Source organism: Protomyctophum bolini, assembly GCF_963924005.1.
Source record: "Protomyctophum bolini genome assembly, chromosome: 5".
Lineage (NCBI taxonomy): Eukaryota > Metazoa > Chordata > Actinopteri > Myctophiformes > Myctophidae > Protomyctophum > Protomyctophum bolini.
The window spans coordinates 33,589,876-33,613,237 of NC_137866.1; the positions used below are offsets into that span (position 1 = coordinate 33,589,876).

The 23,362-nt window shown below is 41.1% G+C and overlaps 1 protein-coding gene across 2 annotated transcripts; it reads left to right on the plus strand.

The window, feature by feature from the left end:
• Positions 1-80: 80 nt before the first annotated feature.
• On the plus strand, positions 81-22,549 carry plod1a (procollagen-lysine, 2-oxoglutarate 5-dioxygenase 1a). 2 transcript variants are annotated; one of them, XM_080763809.1, is made up of 19 exons: positions 81-407; positions 1,303-1,394; positions 1,670-1,803; positions 2,356-2,519; positions 3,381-3,493; positions 3,646-3,709; positions 5,969-6,066; positions 6,570-6,671; positions 9,773-9,904; positions 11,252-11,373; positions 11,928-12,032; positions 12,145-12,270; positions 13,299-13,440; positions 13,606-13,719; positions 14,080-14,145; positions 14,921-15,025; positions 15,634-15,780; positions 18,530-18,655; positions 21,632-22,549. In XM_080763809.1, the coding sequence occupies exons 1-19, from the start codon at positions 314-316 to the stop codon at positions 21,785-21,787; spliced, it is 2,202 nt and encodes a 733-aa protein (XP_080619935.1). In that variant the 5' UTR covers positions 81-313; the 3' UTR covers positions 21,788-22,549. The 2 variants fall into 2 exon arrangements, with proteins under 2 accessions (XP_080619935.1, XP_080619936.1); XM_080763810.1 differs by lacking the exon at positions 18,530-18,655 and adding an exon at positions 18,932-19,057.
• Positions 22,550-23,362: the final 813 nt, after the last annotated feature.

The following is a 23,362-nucleotide window of genomic DNA, read 5'->3' on the forward strand; positions in this document are numbered from 1 at the left end:
AGAGAGAGAGAGAGAGAGGTGGGAAGGGGAAGGGGAAGGGGAAGGGGGAATCGGGGGATATAAGACACATGTATTGCCCCCAATGGGAGGGGTTGTGTGGGCTTAGGATAGTGGTTGTTTGTGGGAGTCAACATTCTACCTACACGGTCAGAGAGTTGAGACTAGAGTGAGATGATCTGAGATCACAGATCAGTCCTAAAAGCATCCCAGAACGGTCCAGGAGGACGGTCTACGGTACTACATTACATCGATTGGACCAACTCTCAACAAACCACTTCCATTCCACTGCTGCCTGGGAGGACTCGAAGGCAAAATGAGAGCTGTGTATTTTGTACTCTTTTCTGGGATTACTCTCGCAGTACTTTTATCGCTGACAAGTTGTTCCAAAGAGCCGCAAACCCCCGACGGTATGAAAACTGATGTAGGCTACTGTCTGTCTGTCTGCACTCTGCAGGCCTACAGAACATGTTGCACACGCCGTTATGCACGTTTAGTTACAGTTACACTGTAGTACGTATATGCGCTGTAATACGTTTGGTTTAAGTTACGTTGTACTAAAAAATCCTTAGAATTTCCATGAGACTTTTCACCGGGTCGTTCTGGACTGGGTTCCGTCGCCGCTGACGTGGACGTGACGACCAGTACCCCCGTTGCTCTGCAGTGGCGATTTAGGAACTTGTTAAATCCACATTTGTAGTCTAATTACACTCACTTGGACTGACATGCATAGCATACAGCCTATTTGATACCAAAAGTAGGAGGACAAGGAGACAAAACTTGGGTGAAATCTGTTGCAAAATATGTTTTTTTCTTCTCCTTCGCCAGCTGAAGGGAAGAGCTGCTAGCCTGCTACTATAAAATGTCCCATTATTTTGTATAAGAAATTTAATAAGCATTTGATTCAATTTTCACTCTTGTTCATCATGCATCCATGACGTTTTATCTTTTATAGCGGCATTGTGCGATAATAATTATAGGGTACTAAACTTCACGTACAAGCATGCAGGCACATGCTATTCTCATTGTGGCTCATGGCACGTAGTCCAGCTGGCTTATTTGTTCAAAACATCCCAGCATGACATGACATGACACAGCATAGGGCTTATTTTATAAGGCGCCAATTCGTTTCTGGCATTAAATAAAGTGTCTGCAACTGGTACAGCATGAGATCACATTCAGTACTATTATATGTTACTTAGCCAACACTGCAGAATGTTTAGTTATTTTATTTATTGATGCACTACCTCCATACTTAGTCCCCGGACCACTGACATTGATGTGAACATCATTCCTGTCTTCCAGGCAACCTTCTAGTGTTGACAGTTGCGACTAAAGAGACGGATGGCTTCAGGCGTTTTTTGAGGTCGGCACAACATTTCAACTACACTGTCAAGGTAAAAGAGGGAACACTTGCAATCTGGTTCAGGCCCCCGTTTGGTATGCAGCGATTAATGGCATGGAAAAACCCATGCCTGGCAGCTACCATTCTGCCTACGGAACACTTCCAGAGAACATAGACACCCATTGTTGGATCATGGCCATTTATCTTTAATATGTGAAGCAATGAGTGTGTTGTGCAGGGTATGAGGTGTAAATGGTTTTGTCAAAAGTAAAGCACAGAAGTCAAATGTCCTATTTATAAATGGTTTTCTCTCCCTTGGCTGTGAAGGTGCTAGGTCAAGGGGAGACATGGAAAGGAGGCGACTACACAACAGCTCCAGGAGGAGGGCAGAAGATCCGTCTCCTCAAATCGGCCCTGGATGAAATAAAGGATGAGAACAAGATCATCCTGTTCATTGACAGGTATAGACTACTGCAGCTGTCACTGCTAATAGAGTTGGCCTGCTGTGCAACCCGATGGTGTAAAAGCCATTTCCTCCCTATTATTATAACTAAGACACTACTATTGGTCACTAAAACACTGATCACTATTATGGCGTGCCTCTCCAGGCGTCTAGCCTTTTTTTAGGGGGTCTTTGTGTCCTAAGTTCATCTTGCAAATTACACATAATAACTAATTATACTTTGAAGTATTTAACCTACAATGGAGGTTAATTTGGCTCAGATTGGGCTGAAACCTTGTCCAAATGTGGAGTAAATAATACGTGAGATACGTCATACAACTAATGTTACAAGCTGGCCATGTGAAATCTGAGATCCACAATTAAATTATTTTAAGTGAAATATATTCCCTTGTATTGGATTTGTGATCATAACAACACTTTCCTGTCAGTAAAGTAAACACCATCACAGGAAACTTGTGTCTCATAAAGGAAACTCATTCATTCTTTTGAATTACGCTGCTGGTCAACATGGCACAGTAAAGTTTTCTATTTTTCTCTGTGTTTCACACAGCTATGATGTGGTCTTTGCCTCGAGCCCCAAAGAGCTTTTGAAGAAATTTCAGCAGGCCGGACACAAGGTTGTCTTCTCGTCAGAGACTCTAATCTGGCCTGATAGACACCTGGAGGACAAGCACCCCCATGTGAGGGAGGGCAACCGATTCCTGGGCTCTGGCGGTAGGTCATATATGTCTACGTATTAGTTACATTTTAACACGGTATTAATTACAATCCAAATGGAATTAAGAGAGCTGCTGATATGGCTCGTTGTCATTGCACTTTTGAGAGACTACATTTCATTTCGTCCAAATTAATTTCCACATGTTGGAAAGTTCTTTTTTGAGTGGTGCAACCACTCCAAGGAACGGCAATGTCCGTGTTAACCTATGTGACTTTAACCTATGTGACTATGAGTAGCAGTAGGGGCAAAAGTGGCGCTGTTGTGCCAGAAACAGATAGAGAGAGATAGTGCTGCAGCTGCACTGTTGCCTGCTAATGAAAGACAGAGAGAGAGAGAGGGGGGAGAGGGGAGTTGCACCACTCAGTTCACACGGGTGTTATTTTTTAAACAATTGTTAGATTGATGAAATAGTGTGTGTCAGATTTATAGATGTTAGCAGCTTGCAGTTCCAGACATCTTAGCTGCAAGTCATAAAATAACACACCTCCTGTTTTAATGACATGCTGTAGACTACTGTTGGTTCATTTAAAAGGGGTTTTGTGTATTTTTATAGCAAGGAAATGACAGGCCTGTAGTCAAGGCAGGCACCTGGCCGAGTTGGCTGACACCTCCTTGCCAGGTTTCACTGTTGCAGTATGGGGTATTGGGGTTGATGTTAATGAAAACAACTGTAGCCTACAGTACACAGTAATATCCTGGTGTTATTTTAACTTGGGGTACAAATGTAACCAAAGCATTGACCCAAATAAATGAATACAGTAACCCTATGAGCTTGTTTATCATATGACTCATGCAATTCCAATCCTAACTTTCCTTTTTCTTTCTTTCTTGCTTTCTGGTTCTATTTCTGTCCTTAGGTTTCATTGGCTACCTACCCAACCTCAAAGAGATGGTTGCCGATTGGACAGGGGAAGATAATGAGAGTGACCAGCTTTTCTTCACCAAGATTTATATCAATTCTGAGAAAAGGGTACGGATCATATCACCGCATTGTTCTTTTTATGGTTATTTTTGTCTATTGGTATATTGTTTTGACACAGTTGATGATAGTTTTGCATGCAAGTAGAACTAGAAAGTCGTATTACTATTGTATAACATTTCATTTTTTTTGTCTGCTTTCAGAAATCAATAAATATCACGTTAGACAACAAATGCAGACTGTTCCAGAATCTTCATGGAGCCCTTGGTGAGTGCCTCCTGAACATCACTTCTTTGGGTTCAGACGTTGTTGTCAATGCAGCACACAGGGCAAGAGCTTGTGTTACAACTGAATTGTAGAGGTCACACGCTAAATTTAATACAGTTTCCTTTTTAAATTGCATTTCAAGTTGCCTAATGCAACACCTAAAGATAGCAGCTTTTCGGGAATTATAGGGTACAGTCACATGTGTGATTGAAACATTTGCATGCTAATCACTTCTATTGATGCATCAAAGTGCAACAAACAAATCAAAGTAAACAAAGTCAATATAGAAATTTGACACAACAAATTGCCTCTGCAGGCATTAGCCACTTACATTCATCCACACAATTGTGACCTGATGTTTATTCTTTGTTGATGCCAGCTTTATTTCCCTCTCCTTTTTCTGGATGGAACATTTGCAAAGTTGCTGTTTTCCAGTTTATAGCCGCCCCTGCATGGTTTAACATGCTGTGCCGTGAGAATAAAAGATGAAGGAGAAGGAAAGACTTCCCCCTGCTTTCACTTCCTCTTCAGCACTATGGATAGTTGGCTCAAAGAGCAGGGAGAAAGAAGGAAGACTTTGTGGATTGTTACGTAATAATAATAATCACAGGAGAGTTTTCCGCTTTGCAAAATGTTGTCTGTCAACAATAATGTGTTATCAAGTTTTATGTCCAAAACAAATACTCTCTTTGGACTGTGAACCTCAACCTAGAGGTGTGCTAGCTCTGGTCCATAGCTCTAATGCGTTTCATTTAGAGCTATGTTACTCTCAACTTCCGCCGCAGCCTCTCCTCTTTAGCGTAAATAAAAATAACGTTTTTGCTACTCACCAAAACAAAGGCGGGTTGTGTCATTAGAAAGCCTACTTTCCTTAGTGGATGCACTCTGAGCCCCCCACCACACGTATAAACTGTACTTTTTGGCCAGGAAGGGAAAATAGGAAAATATTCTCTATGAGGTAATTCTCTGGGCAATATCGGTAGAAGGCGCAGTGGAGTAACTAAATGTATTTACAAAATACCCTTTTGGCCAAAAAGTACAGTTTATACGTGTGGTTGGAGGCTCAAAGTGCGTCCACTAAGGAAAGTAGGCTTTCTAATGACACAACCTGCCGCTCACGCCTGACACGAGCGCCGGAAGTTGAGCTCCAAATGCAACGCATTAGAGCTATGGATCAGAGCTAGAGGTGTGCATAGTTGAGTCACATGTTTCAGCACAAGGTTGGCTGGCACATTTAGCATTTTCAGTGCCCTCTGGTGGACGAATGTGTGAACAGATGCGTGAACAGAGTGAAATACATATACACACTTACGCTCATTACAATAGTGTTGCACTCGTTTCAGCAGCTCAACCAATGCCAATAAAAATACTGCATCCCGGTTGTATGCCTCCGGCAACTAGTTGGCTGAGATTTCAGGTTCATGAGAATGGGACATAAAGGATTGTCCGACGCATGTTCGGACAACCCAAATACCCAAAGGCATAATAGTAACACTCTACAGTTAAAATCCTAACTCAAATCTTTACCGCACCTTTCTGAACATTTATTATGGGTATCACAGTACATTACGGTTCATTACAGCTCATGAAGGAGTTCAGGTAATTATCTTGAAAGGGCTTGCTCTTTCAGGTGCGAGGCTCCCTTTCAGACATGTCTTTCTTTGCCTGCCTGTTTCTTTTCCCTCGCTCTGCCCTGTCCCTCTCACTGTGCCTGCCGTCTGTGTCAGGAATGTATGCGTTTGCTGCGAGGAAGGGATGTGCTTGTGCACACATAGCCTTCGAGAAGGATAGAGTGTAGGACGGAGGGAGGGGGGTTGAGGAGGTGGGATTGGGGGCAGGAGGCTTTTCCATTTATTTCCCCCCACGGAACACTAAGGAGGAGTGCAGCTGTGTTTACAGGGGTGTGTTTGAGTAAGCCCTGCAGTCCCCGTCCACTCCACAAACAGTTCCTGATAGGACGCCGGCGGCTATGTATTTAAAGACATGTCGCCTGAAAAAAATCAAAGTTAGTGTGTGAGGTGGTGATTTCCACCATGTTTTTAATGCGACTCTGGTCACGTTTGAATGCCATCTGTTCTGTTCATATGAGTCTGTTCACATTTTGTAGGGTGTGTGTGTTCTTTGTAGTGTGTGGGGCCCTGTGGAGTTTTGAGGTTTAACGTTTAGTGGGTGCTATCTTTGTATCGTAAGTCACTAATTTGAGTTTTGGATCAACCCCGGCGTTGCTAACTTCAGGATGTGACATCTGTGTGTTTCCAGATGAGGTGGTGCTGAAGTTCGAGGACGGGCGGGTACGAGCCAGGAACGTGCTGTATGACACCCTGCCTGTCATGGTCCATGGCAACGGACCGACCAAGGTAAAACCCCCACTTTAACCAATGCAACAGTGAACACATGTTTGGAACAGTTGGGAAATATGAAATAAGTCCAATCGTAGAATGTCATCTAGGCTGCCAAAAGACATACTGTAGAACAGTCTCCCTCCAGGATCCAGCACAGTAAATGTGCTTTAACATTTAAGCCTGAGGAAAAATAGCAGATCTACAATCTCATAATGCGACTCATTGCGATGCATATAAAGAAAAGTACAAATCATCGCCTTACAGTAGAAAAGGGTCATCTTGGTTGAACGATATACAAAGTAAAATAATAGACTGCCCGATCTAGATAATTCTACACATTTGTACATACTGTACCGTACATATCTTTAAATGCTTATTTTAATTTTTGTAATGACTTGTGTACTTTCCCCTTCTATTGTTGCTGTATCATATGCGTAAACTCTTTAGCACACATGTAAATCAAAGTGTTATAGATTCCAAGAATTCAATCGGATTTCTTTGTTGGTTTTGTTTACCAGCTCCAGATCAACTACCTGGGCAACTACATCCCAAAAGTGTGGACATTTGAGACAGGCTGTACAGTGTGTCATGAGGACCTAAGGCCACTCTCAGGACTCAAGGTGAGTTGTGGGCGACACACTTTTAAAGTATTTACTGAAAACTCATTGCAAGACGCAATGGAAGACCCCTGTTCACTCCTGCTGCCTCTGTGCTGCATACCCACCATACTGTCAGCCTACTGTCTGTCCCTCTATAAAATATATAAAATAAAGGCGAAAGCCGCAAAGAGAAAAAAAAACTGAAATTGAATGAACTCATTGGGTGGCAACAACATTCATATCTGTTCATATACAGTATATGCTGTGTGCAGTGCATGAACTTCAACTTTATTGTTGATCATGTGTGACATATTGCAAGCATTTGTTTTCACATCGGTAGGTCAGGGAATAAATTCAAATTATATTCAACTCTCGAATTTAATTCTGGCAGCACTACTGACTGCATGGAAGCCTTTTGCTGAATCCTGATTAATATTTTGTCGTATGATGGTGTCACGCGACAGATTTGCAAGCTGCAACACATCGATTCGCAATACTTTGTGAGCTTGTAGAGCTCGACAAATCGTTAAAATGCGTAATAAAAGCAGAAATGTGCACATCCAACAACAACTCATAGGGGTCCCTGTCCTTAATGGGGTAAAGTATTATTTTTTGAATGTTTTCAGTTATTGATCACCAGATCAATATTGCAAAAATATTGGTGGCATTGGACAATGAACATATAGGCCAGTTAGTATCAGCGTTCATCACATAATATTGAGGTTTGCATGAATGACAGGATTCAGGAATGTAAGCTTTTTCTAGTGCTTGAGGTTTTGAGTGTGATTTTAAGTTCTAACAAGTCGTCAGGAATGAATTAATTTAATAGCTATAACTGGGGTATCCAGCTTGAGGTTTAGGGCTCTAAAATGTGAAACATGCAGAAACATGTTCGGTGTTCGCTCAACCCCAAATCTCAAGCTGAATACCCCAGTTATGGTAAACAATGGATAGCGTTTACACAATTTACTACTGAACTGAATGGTTGTGTTTAAAGGGGAAAATAAAATAAAACTTTCTATTTAACATTGGTCAGTTTTTATTGCTTTAGTATTGAGTAAAGCAAGGTTACAAAGTGGTAAGTTTTATAGAAACAAGTTAAAGTTACAGGAACTTGAGTAGAAACCTTGAAGGAACAAGAAAATAACTTGGCATGAAAGAGATCAAAAAGGCATAAAGAAAGGGCATCTAAGAAAAGAATGCTCGGATAAAAGAAAGGTGATAAGATGAAAATAAAAATAATCACTATGCAAGATGTCACGATGAAATGAAAGTATATTTAAGTGGTTTAAAAGACTGGTCTTAGATCCTCAGGATCATGCCGCAAAAACCTCATCATCCCAGGAGAGTTTTAGGAACAACCAACAGGGCTCTATCTCAGGATCTACGGCTGTGCTCAGCGTTATACGGGACCAGCATATCTAAAAATGTATACTCCCCCGGTGTCTCTTTCACTCCATAGTCTCTCGAGACAGACTGTTGACTCACAAATTCAAAGGAAAAGAGGGTGCTGTTTTTTGTTTGTTTTGCTGTTCTGAAGTCCCAGCATGAGTATAAATTTAAGGCTTTAGAACGAATTCTGTAAAATATTTTCAATCATTTGTGAAAACTGACCCACCCAATGAACAGAAGCAAGTATCTTCTTTAGGCTGAATTGCAGAGTTACAAGAATTTAAGTAACTAGAATTTCGCGGCCCTGACAGGCGGCTCATCCCAGAGTTACGTTGCAGAGCACTATGGGAAGAAGGAAATTGCGGGAGTTGACTCCACATTTAGTAACGGTCCAACGGATGGGTTATTAGTTATTATTATGTGTCCTTATTAGTGTAGTGTAGTCAACACGTTATGGCTCGTACACACTGCCCGGTATTTGCTCCGATTATGCTGTCGGGGAGCATTTTTGGCGCTCGCCGACAAAACCCCCGATCTGACGTTAAGCAGTGCCCAAAAGGTAGATCACGATCTACCAGTAGGGCTTTGCAGGTAGACAACATGACATGCCCCTAAAAATATATATAATTGTAATATAAAAAACGATTTTTGCATCTGCCGCTTGAGATGACCTGAGATGACTTGATTGATTGACATCAAAAAGGGCCTGTCAGCTCAAACACACAATGCAATACTTGTTGTTGCGTACAATCATCAGTAGCAAAGTCAAATAGCAAAATAAAAACCTACCATTTCCATTTTTCCCCCTCTATTTCCCATTCCATGTGTGTTTGTCTTATATGTAGCCTATGAAAGCCCCCTCAATTCCATTTTGTAACTATTTTCAGCAATGGGATGATAGTTTTTTTTGGTGGGTATATGTTGTTGAGCTGGTCATTTTGAAAGTAGCTCTCAAGTTAAAAAAAAGATGTACTTCATAATATTACTGTTTTCCCCCCAGACCCCCAGTTCTAGGCAACACAGAATGATGAATAAAACTTTTTTATAGTGCCTACTGACTCAGTTGGTTTGATTGACACCCGAACATATTGACATGTCAATCTGGAGGTCCCCGAGGAGTTCGGCGCGGGCGGAGGGGGTTCGCGGTAGTATGCGTGGGAGTCCACTGTCCGCGAGTACATTCACTGAGACTCAAATGTGTTACTGTCTGTTACCCATTAAATCAGCGAGTCTGCTGCCACGTTTTCTCGGCGCTCCGCTGTTTTTTTTGCCCCCTCAATGTCGTAACTGTTCTATTAGTTGGCTCTGGGACTGCAATCATGGCTAATAGCTGGGAAGCTTAGTCAGTAACTACTGTAGTTCACCCATTAACCCCTTTTGGTGTTTTAAGCATTATGTTATACTTTAGCTATTGAAAAATAGCAGATCTACAAGCTCATACAAGCTTGTAGATCTGCTATTTTTGAAAAATCGTGAAAATATGGTGCAAATCTTTGAATATATGAATAATGTATATTCTTTCAGAGCGAACGTTTTAAAACAAACAATTTTCAGATGGTGGTCAGCGGCCAATTACATATATTTTTGGGGGTCCTTGACATGAAAATGTTTGAGAACGACTCACATAGAATGTTTTTTCAGAAAAACATGTCAGAATTTCTTGCGGAATTGAATTAAGTCCTTTCTCCCAGACCTCAGCCATAATTCCAGGTCTTTTTTTCCCCTTACAGGAGAGTGAATACCCGTTGGTGGTGATTGGCATTTTCATTCAACAGCCTACACCTTTTGTCACAGTCTTCTTTGAGCGTCTGCTGAAACTCAACTATCCCAAAAACAGGCTCAAACTCTTCATTTACAACAAGGTAAGAAGAAAAGGCTGTCAGGACCAGAATCACCTTTGTTCTTTTCACCCTGTCCACTGTTTGTCCCCATCTTCTTGTGGGCTCAATTCCATGAAACGCTTATAATGGCACTGTAGGATGGCTCTCTCACCAATCCCACCATTTCTTATGAAGTGTGTTGCCTAATCTCAATGTGACGTCATGGAATCTATAGGTGAGGGGCACTCCGTGTGGTGGCGTGGAAGGCCTGCATGTGCCAAATTTGAAGTAGGCGGGGCAAACGGTTCTCGAGTTATGTGGATTACAGACGTACACACACGTACAGAGACATTTATAGTAGGATTGAGTATACATGTGGTTAAGCTGGGTGTTCAATATAAAATAAGTGCTGATCCTAAATACAGTACAGATTAATCATTAAGCAAGGCAAAAAGATTACACTTAAATACCACATCTATTGATTCAGCCATTTTCAGATTGACTGGCAGGGAGTCCCAGAGTTTGGGGGCGTACAAACTAAAGAGCTCCGTCTCTCTGCTTTACCACTTACCACTGTTAGTTGTTAGTTTTTTGCCTTTTATTGATAGATTACAGTAGTTTGACAGGAAAGGGGGAGAGGTATGGGAAATGACACACGGGAAAGGCCGTAGGGCATGGCAACGTAGGGACCCAGACGGTTGAGCTAACCGCCCGGGCCGATGACCTATCCTTTAATCATATCTGACATAAGATATGCACAGACAGACAGTTTACGTACATAACCCTAAACCTCTAGAACTGCTCTCATGTCAATGCTCTACCGAGTCACATGTGCTCACTTGCCTCTGTCTTCCAGTTACAATGAGCAGGAATGTGACATGGCATGACATGACAGCTTCTAAAAAGAGAACCCACAGGCTCATTGTTAGTGGGCATGCAAAAGCATGCATTGTTAAACACTACAAAAGAACATATCATGTTATAGTGTAAGAATGTATTATATCAGCCAGGTTTGATGAATAAAATACATTTTATGATGAGATGTATTTCATTTTTCTCCTCCCTGTGAACTGTTTTAAATTAGTTCCGTATGAGCCTCGGGGGGGGTGGGGGTGGGGGGGGGGGGGAGAAGAGAAGAAAACACAATCAGCACAAAGACAAGGTTGTTCAAGTACCTTGCGACTCTGCTTTGAAATATCTACCGTACTGACCTGACAAAGTTCTACTAAGATCGAAACGTTGTCGTTTATTCAATAAAGTAATACCCACTGTCGTGGTGCAGGTATGCTTTGAAATATCTAATCATCCAAAATGATGGCAATGATGGTGACTATTGATGATTTTTATTAGTTTGACTGGAGTCATTATAAGTGTAATTCTATCTTTCAGGAGGCTCATCATGAGAAGCAGGTCAGCTCATTCCTGAAGGGACATGGGACTCTGTATCAGGATGTCAAACTCGTCGGTCCTGAGGAAAACATGGACAGTCTTACATCACGCAATTTTGGCCTGTAAGATGACTCAAAGAGCAGAACTTTACTTTATACTGAAAAAGCTTTCCTGATGTTTCCCCCCTGTCCCTGTCTCTTACTGATTGATGTGGATGGATTTCTGGAATGACGTCACACACACACCACATAAAATGTTCGGGCTTGTCCATATTTGGGCATAATCAATTTTCCCCAGAAGTCAGGGATCTCCATGGGCATGTGGCAGGCACTCTGGTGCATCTGTCAGTCCATCCATTTCTCTTTCATGATGCTGATTGTCCTGTTCGCCCTTAAGCTTACATTTATGTATATTTGAAGTACAAGACTGAGGAACACTGTATATTTGACATATAGTAAATGTCTTTTTAAAATGTTTATTCTATATTTATTAACCATGTCTGTGGTCGGAGGAGGCGTGCACCAAATAATTACACCCTCTCCTTTATACTTGGTGTAAACATGTGATGTGACAAATAAAGTTTGAAGTAATTGTTTAATGTTTTCCTAGTGCTTTCGGTTAATTTAATCAAATCTATTGATTATGTCCATTTGTGTGCCTGTATCATTGTTCTCAGTGATATGTGTCGACAAGACAAGGACTGTGGCTATTTCTTCAGCTTGGACATCGAAGTGGTCCTGAAGAACGAGGACACCCTCAAAATTCTCATCGAGCAAAATCGGTAAGAAACGATGACACATTTTGTTCGTGTTTGTATTGCTGAATGGCACATATTTATCCATTTAGTGTGTTTGAATGTTTAATTGTAAAAAACAATTCTAATGCTTCTACAGGCCTATCATTGCACCTATGATAACTCGCGTCGGCCGACTGTGGAGTAACTTCTGGGGAGCCCTCAGCGCGGACAGCTACTATGCCAGGTCTGAGGACTATGTGGACATCGTCCAGGGACGCAGGCGGTAAGTGGCCACAGCATTGCTCTCCTCCACTTACACACAGTACAACCTCCGCGTGGAGTGGACCCTAACCCATTTGTAACTGCAGCCGTGATTATTTATTTTTTTGTCAGTGTTTTAATGGTTTTACAATTAAGCATGCAAAATACACATGACTTACACAAAAGAAAAAGACAAGAAAAAACAAACAAAACACAACTAGCAGTCAAAAACGACCCCAAATGGACAACACCCCTCCACATTCTGTTGTTGACGGTAGTGATTATATCATCTGTAATGTATTACAAATTGTTAATGCAACCATCCTTTAATATACAAATAAAAGTAGTCCCATATTTCATGGAACTGTCCTTTGACATTGTTCCTCCTGGCAGTTGAGTATTGGAAAGATGCAGTTTCAGTCATAAGTTGGGTCCAGTCTGTGATCTCTGGTGGGAGCTCTTCCACTTTCTCAGTATCTACCTGGCTGCAGTGATGAGACTTGCAGTGACTAATGCACGTTGTGCCTTGGTGACCCCTTGTGGCAAAGTTACCTCAGTACCTCTTAACAGAATGGTAAAACCACAGGACATTCCCCCAAAAATGCATGTAAAAATTTACCATTTCCCCCCTTACATTTCCAACACCTTTCGTCTTCCACCAAGCCCATCCTGAACAGTTTCACAGGGGTATAGTAGAATCATGTATAATTTTTTTATGTATACATTTGCTTCTAATATCCCTAGTGGCCCACCCAACTTTGGAAATTATAGTTGACTTATTTCACATCCTAAATCCCTTTACTCAATTCCATTTAAATGTTTCCCCACTGGCTAAATCCTATGTCACTACGTTAAACTCACTTTGCTACTCACTTTGCATGCGCATACCCTCTATATCGTTGCTGTCGGGAGGAAACCACCTAACTCCATTTTTGAGGTGTTTTTCTTTTTTGCATAAAGCAGTGCTATTGAACACCCTTTATGTCTGTGTTGGTTAAAAAAAGTTATATTTTTCTGGATGATGACGTTGCTGACTCTGCCTGCTTGCAGGGGTGTGTGGAACATCCCCTACCTGTCCAGTGTGTACTTGCTGAAGGCCGGCCTCCTGCACTCAGAGCTCTCCCAGTTTGACTTATTCAGCTCTGACAACTTGGACCCCGACATGGCTTTATGTCTGAACGTTCGTGATGCGGTCAGTGATTGATCTAGCTCACACACACACACACACACACACACACACACACACACACACACACACACACACACACGGAATGACCTTCAACATGCATGACACATTGGTTTTTCAGTCCGTGTAGTAATTTCAAATCTCTGATTTCAAATTGTTTTTTAATTCCAGGGAGTGTTCATGTACGTGTCCAATCTACACACCTTTGGTCGCATCCTGTCGACGGAAAACTACCAGATCGAACATCTCCATAATGACCTCTGGCAAATCTTTGAAAACAAATTGGTGGGCATCGGCATACGTCGTTAGCAGTCTATCTAGCAGTCTTTCTATCCGAAAAATAGAAACCTTGTATGCTATTGAATGATTCGTCCAGAATATACAGTAAAAACATTGTTCTTGAATTTTCTCTCTACTCTTACCTGGCTGTATCTATTAGAGTGACATTCAGCCTGAATTTACATTTTGTCAATGGGCATGGCTAACTATTCAGAGGCTGGTGCCAGGCTAATGTTTGATTTCTACTATTTTGAATTGAATTTCCCCACGGGATCTGTCTAAAATAATGTGTGAATTTACAACATTGGACCACCGGAGCACTTTACTGTATACCATTATAATGTTCTATTTACTTTGTTTCTTCAGGATTGGGAAGAGCGCTACCTCCATCCAAATTACACCCGGATCCTGAAAGAGAACCTGATTCTGACTGTGAGTGAAGGCCTCTACATAGTCCGTTTTGTTCCTTGCGTGGGGGAGTCAAATGGAGCATTTAAACGATGCTATAAGACATTATGTAAAAATGTAGACACACACACTCTCCGCTCTATTTCCGCTGAGTTCTCGTCTGAAAAGCAGGGCTGGACTGGGTCAAAGGGCTAACATTTGGCCCAAAAACATATTAAAGCACTGGGGGTGGCCCATTCTTTGGCCACTGGACATAACGTCAGTACAGGCCTGATAATCACAGACGAGTTTGCAAAGCAATGCTTTGAACGCTGATGTCATGTTGTCCTGTTTAACTTCCCCATGCCGATCGTGTTTACGTTTACAACTCAATGTGCTGGTGGAAGTGTTGTCCTCTTTCAAGAGCGGTCGAGCAGAGGAGGAAAAGCCTTCTCGCTCTCTGCTGCCTCCAGGTGGGCAGGGTGTCCTCGACACAAGGTATGTATTCTTGCGTCGATTACGATCGACTCTGCAAGGCAGTCTAGGCTGGAACTATAATAACTCACAGGCAAAACAGCAGGCATACTGTAGATAATTTAAAAAGTTGAGGTTCAGGAACGTACATATTTCTTATACTGTAGTGTAAACTATAATAGGCCCAATTGATTTGAATTATTTCTGTTCTTTCTGTAACGGTAGGACTTTAGTGATATATAAATGTTCACTGCACAGAGACAGATTTGAAGATGAAGAAGATGTTTTTAAGGTAGAGTAAGGTCACTAAGTTAGTTGCTTTTCTTTATTTTTTCCTGTCTCTCAGCCCTGTCCAGATGTCTATTGGTTCCCACTCTTCTCTGATATCGCCTGTGATCACATAGTCGAAGAAATGGAAAACTTTGGACAGTGGTCAGGTGGTGCAAACACAGTAAGTTTTGCTTCTCTTTCAGACTGATTTGTTAGTTGCTTATAAGAGACCCTGTGAAGCCCCAAAATGAGTTCAGGTAAGCTATACTATTGTATCTACCTGGCTCAAAGATACAAACTTATGAGAATGTTGAAACTAACTACAAATAATTCCTTTTGATATAGTATTTTTAAGACTTTTAGACTTAACACTCAGAATTTTGCTGTATACTGCAGTTTGTTTACCCAGTAACATTAATACTGGTACAAGTTTGCAGTGTGTCCACCACTGATTAGCATGTTAGAAAAGGTGATACTGATTGTATAAAGTGATACAATCTTCACCTGTAATCATATTGTATCGCAGTTTAACTTTTTTTGGTCTTTTGTTTTGACACTACTGTATGTAAACATTGTCACCAAAGTCAAATTTCAACTGTATTTATTGTCATATGCATGTTCAGTACAACTCTGCAGAAAGATAAGGTAGTTCCCATGGGGAGGGGAAATTACTACTTCACCCAGCAGATGGCTGCTCGGATGGAGTTGATGAGCGCAAAGCGGGGAGCTGTTATTTTCGGAGTGTGATACTGTCATTCATTCTGTCCTTTCTTAAATGTTTTCTCTCAGGACGCCAGAATCCAAGGTGGCTATGAAAATGTCCCCACCATTGACATCCACATGACCCAAGTGAACTATGAGAAAGAATGGCACAAAGTTCTACTGGATTACGTCGCGCCAATTACAGAGAAAATGTATCCTGGTTACTACACTAAGGTAAGATAGATTTATATTTTTTGTCAGTCACTAAGAGACCACACCTTCTGCTTAAAGTTTAACGTTTAACATGATAAGCAGAAGGAGGTCTCTACTCCTGAAACTACGTTCTATACACAACTTCCCTTATTGTCAATTATTTCTCTATAACAAAAAAATACATTGCATGGATGCACCTGGGACGTATCCTCAGTGATGTATCCTGAGGTCAACAGGGTTTCGGGTCTTCCAACATCATACCCCTCATTCAGGCGACCCAGCCGGGGTGATTAAGTCCCGACTTACGTCGCTGTAGCTACCCTCAGTCTGTCCCTCTAAGGCAAAACCAGGGCCACACAATCCGTTGGAACTACTCCAGAACTACTCTGCCAGGGCTGGGAGGTACACTTCTGGCGCATGGAAGGACTAGGCTCTATGGGTTGTCTCCTGTCCGGGCCCCTCCTATGTCTCACCAGGTCCACTCCTGCTCTCACCAGGCTCAGGACCTGTGCGTTGCAACAGAGTCCCAGCACCAGACACTCGATTCAGGAGTGGTGGGCAATGGTTCTGCAGGGAAATGGTGCTGCGGCTCTGCTTGCATGGCCCTCCTAAAGGCCTCACCGAGGGCTGTTGGGCTTCCTCAAGGAGGACACAGGCTGGGGGCACTAACACATACCGCTCACCTAGGTGCCGTCTACATTACGGCTGTCACCCGTCTCTCTCTTAATAATTTAGAGAAAGAATTGACAATAATTCTTAATAACATTGCATAATTATTATGCATTATTTCAATGATGGTGGTGGTGTCGGGTTTCTATATTTGTGTCTTTACTTAAAGTTAGCGAAAGTCACATATCAATTTGTTCCAAGCCAACTCCCTTAGGAAACTTTGTGACAGCTGCTTAAAGTTGGGGTACCATTAACAACCTATGTAAGGCAAAATGTCCAAAATTTCATTATGCTTTAAGTAGCATGTGACGTGTCAAACTAGGGGGTTTTCATGATTCTGAATACATTGATTGCAAGCATTCATTTTGCACGAAAAACTAAATTCGGCCATAGCCACTTGCCTTAGTTGCCTATGGCCATTTTTAGCCGAAGGAGGGTTTTTCCATGAAAAATTAATGCTAGCAATGGATTCAGAATCATGAAAACCCCCTAGTTTGACACGTCACATGCTGTCACAAAGTTTCCCAAGGGAGTTTGCTTGGAACAAATTGATATGTAATAGTAGACACCTTTTATGAACACATCTGTGAAAAAAGCTAGTGGTAAGCATTTTTTCCCCAGATTTGCCACAACTTTCGCTAACTTTATATAACTACTTGTTTAGCATTGCTAGCATTCGACAGTGAAACAAAGGGGCCCTGTTAGTGGCTGTAACATTTCATCCAAATACATTGATCTACAATTCTAAATGGAAAGGTATCCTTCAAAAGAGGGGGAAAGATTTTGAAGTGTGCAATGCCATTACAAACAAATTCGCTGTGAACAGACATGCTGAAAAAGCCCTGTCATTAAAATGAGTTTTGTTTGCAGCCTGTAAATGCTGCCAAGCAACTCAGCATATAACTGTGTAAATGTTTATCATTATGGCCTAGTTAAAATCTACGGCCTGCACAAGTTAGAATTATTGAGGCAAAATACGGCATGGCATGCCAATGTTTTTTCCCAGTTTTCTTGTGATTTGTGGGAATGGTCTGTCTGACCGATATTTATAATACTGTGACCATATTAGTCACATGTTTTCTGTTTTAATTATTTTTTTGTGTCACCTTTTCTTGGTGAGTATTTTATTATGTGGTGGCTGGACAAGACAAATGTTGTTACAGATGAAAAATAAGCTAACCACCAGTTCATGGACAAAGTAAAGACAGTCAAGACAAGTCGCATATATTATGTAGTATATTTATGAGTGATAAGGACTAGTTTTATAGACTAGATCTGCCTTTATGGCTGCCTGCTACACAATCATAGATGTTGGACAGGGACATAACTCCACAGAGCTGATCTCACACACACACACACACACACACACACACACACACACACACACACACACACACACACACACACACACACACACACATTTAGAGTACTATTTGTGAATGGTGATTGCTTGGTTCACATGAGAATGCATGCTAAAGAGCGGATAAACCAACTGAGCCGATTGGGTTTCCTGTGCGATGTATCCTGATGGCACACTGACGGCTACACACCACACAAATTCACATTTAAGTGATTCCCTTATAATGGCTGAACAGTTAACATTTTCCAGCTTGCCCATTCTCATAACAGCTCAGGAATGGTCAACATTCAACACATTCAGATTCAGATACCTTTATTTGCCATTGTGTAAAACACATAGGAATTTGCTTTGCCATTTGACATGTGTGCATTTCTTATCTTTCTTCACATAAAACGAGACCATATTTTGCATATTTGCAGACCTGCTGTTAACACCTGCATTCAGGCTTTATGTCTCTACTACAAATAGGCGACATCCTAAGAAGAAGATCCAGGACACAATAAATTAACATGACCAGTGTCTCATGTGCTCCTTGTTGATGGATGACTATGTACAGTATGATTCTTAGACTGGGTGACAATAATATGAACTACTTTATCTATTTAAGTATCCGAACAACTTCTGTTATCGAGGAAATGTCTTTGACATTTGTTTACACTGAGTACATGGCTCCCCTCGCTCTGTGTTGCTGATGTCCACTCTGTGTTGACCTTTTTATACTGTATGTTTCCCCATCATCAGTGTACCTCTCCCCTGAACTTCGTGGTAAGGTACAAACCTGACGAACAGCCCCTGCTTGCCCCTCACCACGATGCCTCTACTTTCACTATTAACATAGCTCTCAACAGCAAAGAAACCGACTACCAGGTAAATGACCAGTGGAGGGCGGTAGAGTGTGAACCATCAGGTAATAGAGGGGAGGGCTGCAGGTGACTTGCCCTTCTTCCTTTCACTTCTTCTGTTTAACTTCCGGATGCGAAAGCCGGAACAGGAATGGTGCTAATGCGCATTCTTTTTTCAGCAGGAGATCCAGTCACAAACAGTTACTCTCTCTCTCTCTCTGGCCTTACAGGCCCAGTTTCCAAAACAAAATCTTGCATGACTTTCTTTTCAGACTTCTGTTGTCTGTCTGTCTCTTCACAGGCTCAATTTGAGTTGGCGTTTGTAGTTAGATATAAGCCAGATGAACAGCCCCTTTTAAAACCACACCACGATGCCTCCACATTCACTATAAACATTGCGCTCAACCAAAAGGTCCTTGATTACCAGGTGAGTAGCGTGTGGGATATGTCCTGATAATGTCCTGGGGTCATCTCAGAGATGCTATACAGTATGTAAGGGATAATGTCTGGCTAGCTGGTCATCGTTATCACCCTGAAGGTGAATTATCTCCCAAAAATGACCAGCTAGCCAGACATTATCCCACTTATTACACGGCTACTTAACATAAAATAATAAATAGACAGTTGACGTAAAAGGGCTATAAGTAACATGGGTTTTAATTTGGCTATTTAGCATACAAAATATTATGTCCGCGGGTATTCCGCTCAAGAAAGTAGTTCCTTTTAAAAGTTGTACCGGGACAGCACCTCTGTTACGGCGCTGATGCGGACGTGTAGATTGATATGAGCAGAGTGCTCTGAGGCAGGCTTTGATCAAAGCTGGCGTCGATTAGCCATCGGTCTGTTATAGAGCGGAGCGGCCATTATCAAGAATTATTACTTGGCTTGGTTGAATGCTTGATTCTGATTGGTCAATCGCCAAATTAAGCAGTCTGTTATTTCTTGATGATGACCGCTCCGCTCTATAACAGACCGATGCCTAATCAAACCCTCGGAGCACCTGCTGTGCCCCGCTGATTTACTGCTGTTTCCAACATGACACTGACAGCCATGTAAACACACACACAATGTAATTTACAGTTAAACATTGCTCTCAAAAACATTTGAGCGAGGAATAGACGATGCAGTACCTGAAAATGGATTCTATTTGATCAACTCACTTCCTTGTTTTCCGACTGTGCTGCAGCTGGGCAGACGCCGGCCAGCGCGACACAGGAAATACCTTGTTTTGTTGCGCTTTGGGTCAATTTATTAATTTATGTATTAAAGTAGCCGTCTAATATGCGGGATAATGTATGGCTGAGTGGTAATTGTTTATAGATGAATCACCTTCTGGCTGATTAACCACCTCCGCTGTTGCGTCAGAGGTTAATCAGCCTGTCTGTGATTTATCTACATAACACCCCACTGAATTCAGTGATTGACCAATCAGAATCAAGCATTCAATCAAGCTGTGTAATAAACATTGATCCTAAACTGGAACTTTGGCTCAGAACAGGCTTATGTCTTAGGAAATGCATTAAACGCAATAACGTATTTATTTTCTATTAAAAGTTAATATATATTTTAATATCTAGGTGAAATATCTTGGGTGAAAGCGGTACTAAATTGCTATGCCTTAAGATTCCTTTTAAAAATGTCCACAGATTAGAGTCTTGGACCTCTGACAGAGGTTGGGGCTGAATGCCTTATCTTAGATATTTAAGAAGCATATCAGATAAATGGGCAGGTGCATTACCATTTCATGATTTAAAAACCAATAAAATTATATTAAAATGAACTATAAAACTAACGTGCAAGGATTTAAAATGGGATATTGAGACAAAAGCTATCGCAGAGAACCTTTTAGGGCGAGGATTAGGCAAAGCCAAGCAGTAATATGTACACACAGTATGTTTGCTTTCCGCATTGTTGTACAGTACATTTATGCACTGTAAGTCTACAAATAGCACACCACTTAAATTCAAACATTGCAGTACTACAGTGGTTTGAGGACACATGTTAATACTTCATTGTACCTGCAATGTTTTTGTTGCAAGCATGTTTTGGCCTTTTTGGTGTGTCCAACTTTTTCTTCTTTGCATGTGCTAGAAAATGTATTTCTTGTTTTGGTCAATGCCCTGCATCTTTGATTAGATTTACAAAAACAAGTCAAGATCATTCATTATTTCTGTATTAAGTGAGCTGCTCTGTCATTCCCAGTCACACTGACTGTGCTAAAGCAACAATGCAATTGTGAGGGAGATCTGTACATTATATTGACAGTCACCTAGATCTGTCTTTTATGTAAATAGTTTCAAGTTATTTGCCATTGGAAAAGTTGCTGCATATGAGTTAGAAAAGTAGATCCCCCTTACACGTTTGCCTTTAGGCCTACAACACATTGCATGTTGGCAACGTATTGTATGGCATTCCTAATCCCAACAATTAGCTTTAGGCTTCAAAACCTGCCCACAAATGGAAGATAGACGGTAAAGGAAGAAAAAGAAAAGTGAAGGCATGACTCCATTTGCTTCTTTAATTGCAACCTTCAAAAAGATTTTGGGCAGCAGTTTCTTACAAAGACGTTGATTTGAAACAAACCCCTAAGCAAACCCTCAAGATTGTGACATAAAACCGTCTCTACAAATGAGCCACTGTGACATCTAACTGGAAATGACAGAGAACATCATTCAAATACAGTAGTATCTTTAACTAGTAGTTTCTGGGAAGTAATTGATGAAGACGGTACTGCCGAATATTAGTTTGGCAGTAGTATTATTACAACCTTTGAAAAATTGATGCAAAAAGTGTTGCATAAATGTAAGGTTCTTCTGATCATAGGAACACTTGACATATTTTACATGAAAAACAACTTGAAAGTGGGCCCCTATGGAAGAAAAGCACTTTGGCATCTCCATGCTAACAGTTGTTATACCTACTACCCATTAATTTGTTTATATCTAACACAAGTGAGCCTTGTCTGATGATCTAAGCCCTCCTGTTTTCTTTTTAACAACAGGGAGGTGGATGCAGGTTCATTCGCTACAACTGCACAGTCGAAGCACCAATCAAAGGCTGGGCCCTGATGCACCCGGGCCGTCTCACCCACTACCATGAAGGCCTCCGAACTACAGAGGGTGTGAGATACATCGCAGTTTCTTTCGTGGACCCTTGAGCAGTGCCACAATCACTCTGTGATGTTGAAGTTGCTCTTTTCCTGATCTGAGATTAGTTTTTCAAATTTATTTTCTCCGGCACCAACTTTGAATATGTTTTTTATTTTATTTTTTACGGAGAGAAATTGCCGTTACAAGGGGCAACTACAAAGGCTTGAGGCCTTGAGCTAAACCTCTCAGGAATTCTCCTGTCGTTCAACTTAGGCTTCTTTGAACAAGAACCCATGACCATACTGTATATTTCCAAATGGTAGCCCAGGCGTTTAATATGAAAATTTGTTTTGGACCACAAAGGAACCGGGCATCTATTTGAGGCTACTGTTTGGAAATATACGTATACCGGTACGTTCTTTTGAGAACCTGCTTTAATTTGAAAGTATTATTCTAGTTTGGAAATGACCTTTCTTTTAATGGACAATGTGCATTTTCTCAGTATTATAACAATACATTTTTGTAATTCAGTCTTTATAGTTCATTTAACTGTCAGACACTCCAAAAGTGCAAAGCCTTATAAATCTAATTTATTTTTACATGTTTTATATGAATATCTTCCAAAGACCAATGTGGCTTTTATGAAAGCTTTTATGTGCAATATCAGAGTCTTCTTTGGAAGATTCTGTGTTGAAATGCAAACATATTTTTGACAGTTGATCTGGATTGATGGGAGATTCACTGAATTTTCTCAAATTGTTGTATTTTCTTGCTGTTACAAAATGTGGTTGTACTTTTTATGCTCATTTGTTAATAAAACAATGAACCTAGTGAGTAGTATCACTGTCTAGAATCCCGGATTACCTAGGTCTATATCTTAGTAGTGAGACATAGAAACACTTGGCTGATTCCCGTTGGGTGGTTCACTGGTAAAGTAGCTGCCCATCGCCCTTTAATAACATATATATTGAGTATACTTCCCCCAGTATTATTGTGTACTATTTTTAGCATTTTCCAATGCTTTCCTGCAGCAAGATAAACTGATGGACTGCATGACAACACTGTGGTGGCCTTCTAGGCCATAAATTAGAAAACAAACGTTTAAGAAGTAGTGAAAATAGCTGATCTACAAGCTCACAACGTGGCACCAAGTTGTGAGCTTGTAGATCTGCTATTTTCCTTAGTTTGAGTCCCGGTGGGGCGGGCAAACATCTAATCTCTCTTTTGGGTCACTCACAGGCTATAAGATTTGGTAAGGAACTGGGGATTATAGGCATTACATTTAGTTTGACTCTGTTCCACAGATAAATATTGTGGGAAATTGGCCGATCTACAAGCTCCCAACACCAGCCTTGCTGTTGTAGATCGTCTATTTTACGCCTCTATCTTACGTAATATTTGACAATTTGGCAATAAAAAGGTCTTTAAAGAGAAGAGATAATGATGTAATAGCATGGAATGGACATAATGTTTACTTTGCTTTTGAAATAAATATTAATATTTCAGGATGTAATTATTTTCAATTGGTAAAGTAAAACATAACCTTGCTTGCTACATTTTTGACAACCCAGGGGTTGTCAACCCCAACAACCGCCGGCAGATGGCAATAACAGCACACTGAAAAGTAGGCGCACGCTCCGCAG

Bases quoted from the DNA above. Each gene is read 5' to 3' on its own strand.
- plod1a (XM_080763809.1), top strand. From the start codon at position 314: ATGAGAGCTGTGTATTTTGTACTCTTTTCTGGGATTACTCTCGCAGTA. The intron at 3,494-3,645 runs GTACGGATCATA...GTCTGCTTTCAG, and splicing joins ATATCAATTCTGAGAAAAGG to AAATCAATAAATATCACGTT. The intron at 9,905-11,251 runs GTAAGAAGAAAA...TCTATCTTTCAG, and splicing joins AACTCTTCATTTACAACAAG to GAGGCTCATCATGAGAAGCA.